General features: G+C 45.9%; 1 protein-coding gene across 1 annotated transcript; it reads left to right on the top strand.

Annotated features, from left to right (window-relative positions):
* Positions 1-1,364: 1,364 nt before the first annotated feature.
* CFAP107 (cilia and flagella associated protein 107) lies at positions 1,365-11,716 on the top strand. Its single transcript, XM_027110725.1, has 4 exons — positions 1,365-1,686; positions 6,284-6,397; positions 9,905-10,082; positions 11,312-11,716. Exons 1-4 carry the CDS (start codon positions 1,573-1,575, stop codon positions 11,494-11,496), a joined length of 591 nt encoding a protein of 196 aa, XP_026966526.1. The 5' UTR covers positions 1,365-1,572; the 3' UTR covers positions 11,497-11,716.
* Positions 11,717-12,017: the final 301 nt, after the last annotated feature.

Below are 12,017 nucleotides of genomic sequence, written 5' to 3'. Positions count from 1 at the left end.
TTGAGTGTTTAGGAATGCATCCTTTGGTGCTAAGCATATACAGAAAATCAAGGAAGAGATTGCCACAGAAGTCAGGTTGGAGTGGAAGAAGGCATATGGGAACACTTCTGGGGTGCTGGGAATGTTTTATTTCTTGACCGACATGCTGGTGGGGTTTTGTATACTAGAATTCATTTTTTCTGTACCTTTATTTTTAAAGTAATTTTTCATGTTTGTGTTACATTTTACAATAAAAAGTTTTAAAAAATGGAATTATACAGAACACGTAGCTCTCTTGGGTTTTGATTGAAAGGATAACCCATCTTCCTGGCTCAAGACTTGCCCAGACTATGGTACCTGCCAAATAGAAGTTTGCTCTGCTCTATCTTCCATGTCCTTTCCCTGCCACATAATTAGTTTCAATATGGAACAAATAATTTCCTGGATTTCCTCTATTTTTGTTTAAAAGCCATTGGAAAACACTTTCTCTGAATTGCTTTCTTGAAATGGAATGTCTTCATTTGTGGCAAGCAAGACTACAGTGTACTGCTTCTTTAACTTAACCATATATTGCAGGCATCTTCCTATGTCAGCATTTTTTAACAGCTACAGGGTATTTTTTTATATGATGTGTCACAATCAGCTCTCTGCTGATAGATATCTAGGTGGTTCCTGATTTTTTGGCTTAATGAATAAGCAAGATCATGGTCTTTATCCCACTGGACTGAGCTCTATAGGGATGGGGCCCTGGTCTAGCCACTGATGCATTGTAGCCCCAGCTCAGTGCCAAGGATGTGGCATATGCTTGCTAGAATGACTCTGGAATGAATGAATGGAGATGATCTGAATGAACAATATTTATTAGTTTGACCACAAAGATAGGATTCTTCCTCAAGCCCCTTAGGCAAAGGGGCAGATGCGCAGTGAGTAGAGCCCAGTGGTTTAGACCTGAATCAGAGTGGATTTAAATCCCAGCTCTCCATATGTGTGACTTGAGGCAGCTACTTAATCCCTCCTTGCTTCAGTGTCCTCATCCATAAAATGGGTACAGTCATTGGCACCTGCTTCATAGAGCTGCTCTGAGGATTAAACAAGTGAGTACATGTAAAAGTCTCAGTATGGGCCTAGCACATCAGCACTCATTAAGTAGTAGAATGTGATCATCTCAACTCGTTCTAGTTGTAAAAATGCAGCAAAGATGATGCCTTTTATCAGGTGGTGACATAGAAACCAGGTCCTTCTGCCTCCTGCTTTTGTGGCGATTGTTGTTGGTTTGATTTGCTTTTGTGGTGTCAATTTTGCTCCTGAAGAATCAGCTGCTGCCTTAAGGAGAGTATTTATACTCAGAGTCTATCACCATGGAGACAGTCAACAGTAGGGAATCCAAGATCACATCACCTCTCCCTGGAGGCTGAAAGTGGACTCTCAAGGCCCTTTTATTCTGTGAAGTTAGTAGAGTTTCATCTACTACCACTCCTTTTGACTGATGAAAAGAAAAAAAAAAGCATCCCAAACTCAGCAACTTCATAACATCTCCCACCCCCGAAACCTTAAACTGTGTTAAGTCAAAGAAGCTTGGGGCAAATCCTTACCATGCAGTTTCTTACTGCAGTAAGTCCACAGTCATTCTCCACTCCGAGCTGGAAGATTGAGGCCAAGTATTCAACCAGAGTGCTCACTGGAAACTGGTTGGAGGAGAGGAAGATGGTAAGAAAAGAGGAGGTGGACAGAGGGCTCAGAGGGAGACCTGCTAGGGAGAGGGACGAGTTAGGACATTATTATTTTCAAAGGGCCATAGGCGACTGCATCTTAAGAAGGTGGCACTGTGCTATACATAGAAGAGTTACGTTCAAGCAATCATCAAGGTCCCTATTACATCTTGAAAACCTCATAGCACAGGTGTCAATATGGTTGTGCCTTGCAGTTCCATATTCAGTGGAGTGTTTCTAGGCATCCAGTGTTCCCTGTCCCTAATTCCACTGCACCTTGATTTGAAGAATGTCTGCTCTCCCTGGGCTGGCCCTTCCCAGGATGTGTTACCTGCCAAGGCAGGCTTGACACTCCTTGTGTTGATGTCCAGGGATGAACTGCTGTTCTCTGGCACCTGTTATGCAACCTTGCCCTGCCTGTGCATTTCAGCTTTCACTTTCAAAACAGAACAAATGGGCTTTTGGTGTTCCCATGTACCTTAAAGGTCATCACAAAATACTTTGCCTGAATTGACCTACTTAAAATAGAATATCTTCATTCGTGGCAATCAAGACTGACCCACTTAAATTTCTGCAGAGATGTCTAGACATCCTCACGTCTTCTTGGAAAATAGGCAAGGGAAAGAGGGTGAGATAGAATTGGCAGATTTGATGCAAGTGCGGGGAAGGTTGATGGTGATTTCTGAGAACTGGAAAAGGCTGTTTTCATGGGGGGAACATGAACATTTACCACCCCTCTGGTCAGATGTGGCTTTTGGCCATTTTTAGCCCTGACTGCACTTGGCTTTGTTTAGGGAGTAGGGGTGTGTAATCCAAGGGCAAGAAGGACTGGGTGAGCAGTCCCTTCAGGCTCCTGTGGGCAAGGCAGTACCCAGGGATATTATGGACTGGTCCAACACCTAGAGGAGATTGCATAAAGAGAGCAGAGTTGGAGTGATGTCAGAAAGATGGCAGACTAAGAAGCTCCAGGTTCCTTGTTCTCTCATGGAAACACTTAAAAAGCAACTATAGCCTAACTGAAACAACTATATGGGAGCTCTGCAAAACAAAGGTCTATAGCAAAAAATCAAATCAAAAAATCAAAAACCAATAGAAAAAGCCACATTCAAAATAGTAGGAGATTCCATGGCATTTTTACTTGCCCTTTCTGCATTCCCTCCCCAGCACAGTGTGGTGCAGTGTGGGGAAAGCAGTGGCTCAGGTCCCAGTTCCCTCCCTGGAACCCAGAGAGAGTGGAGCAACATTGTAACCTGTCTGGAAGCTGCCTGAGGGATTGGTCTCTGTTCTGCCTAACTCAAGAGACCAGACAGGGAAAAGTGGGTAGTTCATATTTTAGGCTAGGAAGAGCTTGAAAAGCAGCAGTGGTCACAGTTAATGAAAGCTGCCAGGGGACTACAAACTTGCAAATGTCTGGGGGCAAGAAATTATAGGTAGAGGAATGCAACAGAACATCGAAGGCTCTGAGAAGAAGCCAGGAAGAGACTCCTCAGATAATTAAGGCATTTTAAAGCAGCCATGTACACAGGGGAAATAAAAAGTGTGCGCATGCATGCGTGCACACACACACACACACACACACACACACACACACACACACAGAGGCCTAAGGAGGATGCATGCTCATGTTCAGAAAAGTCCTGAGAAGAACTTAAACCTTCATACCTGGCTGATTCCAAGGCTCAGAACATGCCCTGCTACTTAGTGGAGAACTTTCCTTGAGTGGAGCCAGTCTGCAAAGACTAGGAGAGATGGCTGTTTTTTTCAAGTGCTCAGTGTTCAACAAAAAAATCATAAGGCATACAAAGAAACAGGAAAAGATGGCCCACTAAAAGGAAGAAAATAAAGTGGCAGAAATGGTCCCTGAAGAAGCACAGGCAATGGAAGTACCAGAGAAAAACTTTAAAAAACCTGTCTTAGGGGCTTCCCTGGTGGTGCAGTGGTTAAGAGTCCACCTGCCAATGCAGGGGACACGGGTTTGATTCCTGGTTCAGGAAGATCCCACATGCTGCAGAGCAACTAAGCCTGTGTGCCACAACTACTGAGCCTGTGTGCCACAACTACTGAAGCCCGCATGCCTAGAGCCCGTACTCCTCAATAAGAGAAGCCACAACAACGAGAATCCTGTGCACCTCAATGAAGAGTAGCTCCTGCTGGATGCAACTAGAGAAAGCCAACCAACATCAACTGAGACCCAACACAACCAAAAATAAATAAATAAAGTAAATAAATTTAAAAGAATTAAAAAAAACCCCACCTGTCTTAAATATGCTTAAAGATCTAAAAGAAAATATGGACAAAGAATTAAATGGAATCGGGAAAATAATATACAAGCAAAATGAGAATATTAATGAAAGATAGAAATTATAAAAAGGAACCAAACAAAAATAATGGAATTGAAAAACTCAGTAACTAAATTGAAAAAAAATTCACTAGAGACATTCAACAGTGGATTTGAACAAGCAGAAGAAAGAATCAGAGAACTTGAAGACAGATCATTTGAAATTACTGAGTCCAGGGAGCAAAAAGAAAAATGAATAAGAAAAGTGAACAGATCCCAAGGACTTATGGGACATCATCAAGCTGACCAGTATACAGATTATGGGATAAAAGAGAGAGAGAAAGGGGCAGAGAGATTATTTGAAGAAATAATGGCTGAAAACTTCCCAAACTGGAAGAAAAGATATGGATCTACAAATCCAAGAAGCTCAATGAAGATCAAATAAAATAATCCCCAAAGAGACCCACACAGAGACAATTATAATCAAACTGTTGAAAGTCAAAGAAAAAGAGATCATCTTTAAAGAAGCAAGAGAAAAATGAATCATCACATACAAGGGAGCCCTAATAAGATTATCATTAGATTTCTCAAAAGAAACCTTGCAGGTCAGAAGGCAGTGGAGTGATATATTTAAAGGGGTCAAAAATAGTAACAACAAAAACCCCCACCCCACTATCAACTGAGAATACTGTTTTAGCCAGCAAAACTCTACTTCAAAAATGGAGAAATTAAAACATTCCCAGATAAACAAAAGCTGAGGGAGTTCATTACCACTAGGGCTGCCCTACAAGACATGCTAATGGGAGTCATTGAAGTTGAAATGGAGAAATGTTAGACAGTAACTTGAAGCCATATGAAAACATAAAGACCTCTGGTAAAGATAAATACACAGACAAATATAAAAACCATTATTATTATAATTTTGGTTTGTAATTCCACTATTTTCTACATGATTAAAAAACCCAAGTGTATAAAAATAATTATAAATCCATGTTAGTGCATACATGGTAGATCAAGATGTAATTTGGGACATCAATAACATAAAATGGGAGAGGGCAGAACTCTAAAGGAGTGGAGTTTTAATTAACGAGTTAAGGCAAGTTAGGATCAATTTAAAATAGATTGTTACAAAGTACAGCTAACATCATACTCATGCAAAAGAATGAAGTTGGACCCTTACCTCACACCATATTAAAAAATTAATTCAAAATGGATCAAAGACCTAGATACAAGACCTAACACTATAAAACCCTTAGAAGAAAACATAGAAGAAAAGCTGCATGACCTTGAAGTTAGCAGTGATTTCTTGGATATGACACCCAAAACATAGGCAGCAAGAGAAAAAAAATAGATAGATTGGACTTCATCAAAATTAAAAACTTTATGCATCAAAGAACTCTATCAACACTATCAACAGAGTGAAAGCAGGATCTTGAAGAGAGATATTTGCACATTCATGTTCTCAGCAGCATTAGTCACAGGAACTGAAAGGTAGATGTAATCCAATGACGAATGAATGGATAAACAAAATGGAGCATGTACATACAATGGAATATCACTCAGTCTTTAAAAGAAAATTATGACATATGCTACTGTGTAGATAAAACTTGAAGACACTATGCTAAGTGAAATAAGTCAGTCACCAAAAGACAAATACTCTATACTTCCACTTATCTGAGGTACATAGAGTAGTCAAATTCACAGAGACAGAAAGTAGAATGATGGTTGCCAGGGGCTGAGGGAGGGGAGATTGGGGAGCTGTTGCTTAATGGCGACAGAGTTTCAGTTTGAGAGGATGAAAAAGTCCTGGAAATGGAGGGTGGTTGTGGTTGCACAACACTGTTAATGTACTTAATGCTACTGAACCACACACTTAAAAATAGTTAAAATGGTACCTTCTATTATGCATATTTTACCACAATGAATTTCAAAAAAAAATCAACCACAAAAATGTAATATAATGGGGGAAAGAAAGAGTAGAGTTGGGAAGAGTGAGCAACAAAGGAGAAAAAGAAAGGGAGGAGTCGAGCAGGGAGAGAGAGGAGAGAACAGAAACAGGAGTGACCATGAGATATGGTCAGATGACACCAAAACAGCTTTCCCAAGGGCTCTTGGGGGGTTGCCAAGTCCCTGAGCACACTCCTTTTCAAGTACTGGAAAGGAGGGGGGCACAATTAAGCCTGTGTTGTGCAGGATGCCCGGGGTCCATATTTACCCTTTTTCTGCCCAGCTTCCAATGGTTGGGAGCTGAGGGGATGCAGCAGAAGTTTGAGAAGGGGCATCACAGAAACTGTCCTGAATATTTGGTCTTTTTCAGTTCACCAAAGCCACTGAGAAAACACCCCAGACCATTTATAGAAAAGAGTATATCCCCTTCCCAGGCCACAGACCGGACCAGACCTCCAGGTGGTACAGCAAGAGGAGAGTTGAGGTAAGAGGGCTCGGGACCCCCCACTCAGGCCTGACTCCCTCCCAATGCTCAGGAGACACTAACAGCCAGACTCTTTCTAGATGCATTTCCCTCTTAGAAACTCAGGAGTAACCTCATTAAATACCCTCCCCAGCCAGATGGCTGCCAATGTCACTTACCCTTATTTACTGGGCGGACAGATGTCAATCTAATCTCAAGCTGGTAGCATTCCCCTTGGCTGGTATCCTAGCACTTTCCTGGGCCATTTCCCGCCTTCCTTCACACTTTTCCAACAGGGTGCAGGCAAAGAATATGGGAAACAAACAAAGGTAAGTGTTCAATTAAGGTGAATGTAGTCAGGAATCACACAAAGTACTCCAAAAGTTAAGTGGTGGTGATGTTTGAACAGTGTTTGTAGCAGCTATGCCCAAGCGTCCTGTTCTTTTGTATGAAAAGTCAAGGACCGTTCAGTGCACTCTCACTTCTTGGTTGCCTGTTTGTGAGTGTGGCTGTGTTCCAGGCTTTCAGAACAGGGAGCAGGGCACTGCAACCTCAGAACATGCCTTCCACGCCCAAGACCAGGCATTAGAGACATTTATCAAATTAGGTGAGAGTGTTCCGGAGGCTCAGAGATCCTGGCCCTTCCAGGAACAGGAGAGAAAGCCTCTTCCTATATCAACTCTCATGGGTACTTCCCACCAGGTTCAGCCTGGAGAGAATAAGCTTGTAGGTGCTCACCCACTGGGTGCACAACTATGCCCTGTCCCCACCATGATCTGGGTGTTCCCCCAAGTTATTTCTTCTGCCAGCCTGCTGCTCATAGAGGTGATTTCTGTCCCCTCACTCCCACCCCACACAACCCTACCTTTGCCTAAATTCAGGATGGGGGCAGGGAGGCACAGAATGAGGGATGGACATCCTTCAGAATGGAGCATTTTAGAGCTGGAAGGGACCCAAGGGATTGTCCAGCTCAGCACGCTCATTTTCAGATAAAATGTGCCCAAGGGTGGCGAGTGTCCTGTCTGAAGCTGTGTAGCCTGTCGGTAAGGGACTGAACAGGGGGCTGCTCAGAAAATCGAGAAATCAAGCAAAAAGTCTCCTCAGATCCCTTTTCACCACCTGCCAGAGTTGACTCTTCAACGTCTGCATTTGGGGATGCATGTCAGTATAAACAGTGCCAGATGTTCAGTTCTGTGCTAGCATCCCTGGACCATGATGGCATCTCTGGTTTGTGCTGTCATATCTGGGTCGCACTGCATGGTCCTCGGACCGTGCTGATGCTTTGGTGCTGCCAACCATTAGCATTAGTGTGCACTGAAGACACAAACATATTTGAATACAAGGAAGTCAAAATTAGAATCCACAATCTTAACCATCCCCTAACCATCAATGTGCATGGGGCATTTAGCCTAACTCTCAATACACCTTTGGTGCCCTTTTTTTTTTTTTTTTTTTTTTTTGCGGTACGCGGGCCTCTCACTGTTGTGGCCTCTTCCGTTGCGGAGCACAGGCTCTGGACGCGCAGGCTCAGCGGCCATGGCTCACGAGCCCAGCCGCTCCGCGGCATGTGGGATCTGCCCGGACCGGGACGCGAATCCGTGTCCCCTGCATCGGCAGGCGGACTCTCAACCACTGCGCCACCAGGGAAGCCCCTTGGTGCCCTTTCTTAAAGACATTTGTTTTCCCATCACAAACCCTGATGAGGGATAACCACACACACATAGAGCCTGGATAAAATCAAGATGCCTCCTCCAACACATACACAAAACAGAACCCAGCAACTGGGTATTCGTTTCTAGGGATTCTGTTCAAATAGCCTGTTTGTGTGCTGAGGACACTGGAAACAGCATCGCTTCCACATCGCTGCTTCAGTTCTGTCGGCTCCTCTGTGTGCTCCATCCTGTGCTCCCCTACTGGGACAGCCTCCATTTCCATCTCCCTCCCCACTTTACTCTCCTCCCTTTGGCAAATGCTGCAACTGCTCTTCAAACTGACCATGGATCAATGGAGTTTTTACCCCCTAGGCAGGTGTTTTAATCATGTTTTTTATCTTCTGTATTTTACTTTGATATTTTAGGGGTCTTGCTCATCCTGGAGAGGCTGCCCCTCCCAGGGTTAGCTAATTCCTAGGGACAGTAAACAACTTGCCTGCCATCATGCCTTTCAGATGCAAACCAACCAATCCAGAGACCATCCCTCCAATCACCTCCTTTATCTAAGGCTCACATGCGAGGCCAATATTCCCCATTCCAGGCCCAGGCAGTGACAACCAGAGACACCCTGAATTTATTCAAACTGTGCAATCCACACTTCTCAAACATGCCTACCCTGCTTTGCCCATTCCTTTGTTGGAAAGCACAGCAAAGGCTCTGGGCCATGTTCTATCTTCAGTCCTTCTGCCTCCTGACTCACCCTTGTGCTTCCCATGTGGTCCTGTGCGATGTGACATGCCCCCTCCTCTTGGGAATTGTAAGTGATAGACTTCTTTCAAAGGTAGTTGTCTCTATGTCTGTCAGCTTACCATACCTGATCAAAACAAAAATCTTGTGTGCATGGTCAAGATAGCTGAGAACCCCTCCAACTTGCTTTCCCTGACCTTGGAAATATACTCCAGACACCTGGTGATGTGGACCTTGGGAACCCCTGCTTAATGTCTGTGCCCATCCCCCTTTGTCTCCCTCTGGCCTTGTGATCTGACGGATTCATGGAACCACCACTTGAAATATTCGGTGCAGCCGGTGTTTTTGGGCTGTAGTAGGCACAGACCTCCCCACGACTCCAGACAAGAGGACGAGCATGGAAATCCACATTATCTTCCCTGTAGATCAGCCCAGTCCTCTAGGATTCCCTTTTAGGGCCAAGAGGATTTTCTTAGGAAAAGCACCGATTCAGGCAAACGTCCCAGAGTCGGGAGAACACGGCTTTCTTCTCCCTGTGAATAACTCCCCACCAAAGAAATCACTCCCTGAGTTGCCAACTGAGGGAGACATAAATCCTTTGCAGAAGAAGGCAATTTACGGAGCATTCTCTGACTCTTCCCATAGTAACTGATCGAAATAGAAGGTGCAGACGTCAGGCTCGGCATTTAACATCTTTCACTTGCCATGGAAATCGGCGCTTGGAAGGATGAGACTTGAGACAGATCAAAGGGGGTAATTTCAGATCACCAGGGCATGCAATGAGATGGCCCGGACTCCCCTATTCAGCTGGGTATCCTGACTTTCATGTTACTGCATCCCCCTAGCTCGTTCTCGGGATGAGTTGTCTTGGCATAGGCTGGGAGCTCCTCACGCAGAGAGCGGACTGCAGCTGAGGTGGGATGTGTGTTTGAAGGTGAACTGCGTCATGGTGGGCAGACAAGTGTGTTTCCTGTTGGTGGCTCCCAGGACTCAGGCAGCCACCCTCCCATGGGGGACCTGTCTCCTTCAGCACCACGGATCTCCATGGCGGGCAGATTCTGTCTCCAGCCGCAGCCAGGTGGATGCCTTCATCTGATTGGTAACATGTGCCCTGTGTCTGTCCTTCCAGGGGCTCCCGTACAAACACCTGATCACCCACCACCAGGAGCCCTCGCGCCACCATCTGATCAGCACGTACGACGACCATTACAACCGGCATAACTATAACCCAAGCTTGCCCCAGCTCCGCACGTGGGATAGACATAGGTTGCTGTGGCTCCCGGAGAAAGCTGACTTCCCCCTTCCCGGTATTTTTATAATTCGGGATCGCCTCCTTTATTGGGCTCTAAAGGATTCATAGCTGCATAGGGCTGAGGTGTGCCTACCTGGTGCAGAAGAACCTCACAGGTGACTCAGACTCCAGAAAAGCATTAGAATGAGAAGATAGGGAAAGAGTCCTATTTACCTCCAGGCCACCTGCCCTCTCTCTGTGTTGCTGGATGATGTTGCTGTGTGATGAAACTGTCACCTGCAGCACCATGTTTACCTGGAGCACAGGTGGTGGGGCGCAGCGTCACTGCACACTCAGATGCATCATCCGTTTCATAAATACTACTGAGTAATCCCCAGGTGCCATGCCCTATTGTAGCATCTGGGGACACAGCAGTGACAGATAGGGAGGAATTCCTGCCCTCAGGGAATTGACACCCTCATGAAGAGACACAGAAGACATCATTAATGAATAAGATAACGTAAGATCCAGTGCACTGCACCGGGATATGTGGTATGAAGAAAAGAAAACGGGTAGCGGAGAGAAAGTGAGGCCGGTATATTGATTCTCGTTGGGATGGGATGACAAAGGACGGTCTTTCTGGAGGAAATAACTGAATTGAGAAGGAGGGAGCCGTGCAGGAATTGGAGGGAAGGACATCCCAGGGGAGGCAAGAGCGAGTGCCAAAGCTGCTAAGCAGGGGTAGAGGAAGGCCAGGTAGGGGCTCACAGGCCACAATAAGGAGTGTGGACTTTGTCCTTCCCTCAGTAACAAGACTTTGCGCAGATTTACCAGGAGAGTGCCTTGATCTGACTTACATTTCAAGCTGCCCCTATCCTTTGCACTTATCTTTTTGTGGAGAGTGAGCGCTTGTCACAACGCATTACTTTGCAAGGGTTTCTCTCAAGGTCACTCTCGCAAGCTCGCGCTGCTTCCTTCCCTACTGGGGTGGGGCAGTTATTATCCAGGAACTGATGGGGCCACACTTTCAATCAGGTCATGGGGCTGAATTTTCCAAGGCTTCTCACAGCGTCTGGTCCCTCCTAGGTACACAGGGAGCAGGCCACACCCTGAGGCTCTCGGGGGGGTTGGCAGGACCACCACCCTCCTGCAAGCCTCCTTCTCCCCTCTGGTGCACGGCCAGCCTAGCTCCCTGGTACGGCAGCCTGGGAGAACCTGCAGGGTCCAACCAACCATTCTCCTGTCCCATCAACACTAGCCTCCTCCTCTAAGCCCTGTTCACCCAGACTCTGGTTTGCCTTGCAGCTCCCCCTACAAACTACGGACTCTATGAGCAGTTGAAGCAGAGATGGCTCCCATCACCCGAGGCCACCCGGAGGGAGAGCATTTACACTTCTTCCTACCCCAGACCACCTTCTGGTGCTACGTCTCAGCGGGAGCATGCGATTCCGGGGCCTCCGCATCGCCTGCAGCCTGTCCCACACTCCTGAGAACTGCCACCCCATCACAGCACAGGTGGAATCACGTGGAGACCCACCACACCGTCGGACCTGCCAGACAGCAGGCGGCTGCACGTACTTCCAGAATTTTAAATCAAGCCGATCTGAGCGGCCCTTGGAATCATGGTCTGTGTTTTATACTTTCTACCCCTCCTCCAAACCCACAGGTCCTTTCTTTTCCAGCCCACAAATAAAGCCCTTTGACACAAGGAGTGTCATGTATGTGCAGAAGACAGACTTGAAAGTCAAGAGTAACTGGAAGAACCCATAAGTTCCCATATTTCACACAAGGGGAAACTGAGGCCCAGAGAGGTAACATGACTCCAAGTTCTCACAACTCGGTACATATCCTCCAGGAATGTTTGTTGAATGAATGAGTGATATGATGAATGTGGAATAGAGGAAGGGTGGGTAGAAGACATAAGAGATAGCTGGCATGGAGCCAGCTGGCCTCCTCACGCCTCCTGCACCATCCATTCACCCCACAAACATCCACTGAGCCATGGTCAAGG

This window comes from Aethalodelphis obliquidens, unplaced genomic scaffold (genome assembly GCF_003676395.1).
Source record: "Aethalodelphis obliquidens isolate GAN/ISIS:26980383/991018 unplaced genomic scaffold, ASM367639v1 scaffold9, whole genome shotgun sequence".
Taxonomy (NCBI): domain Eukaryota; kingdom Metazoa; phylum Chordata; class Mammalia; order Artiodactyla; family Delphinidae; genus Aethalodelphis; species Aethalodelphis obliquidens.
This window is presented reverse-complemented; position numbering and strand designations above follow the sequence as displayed.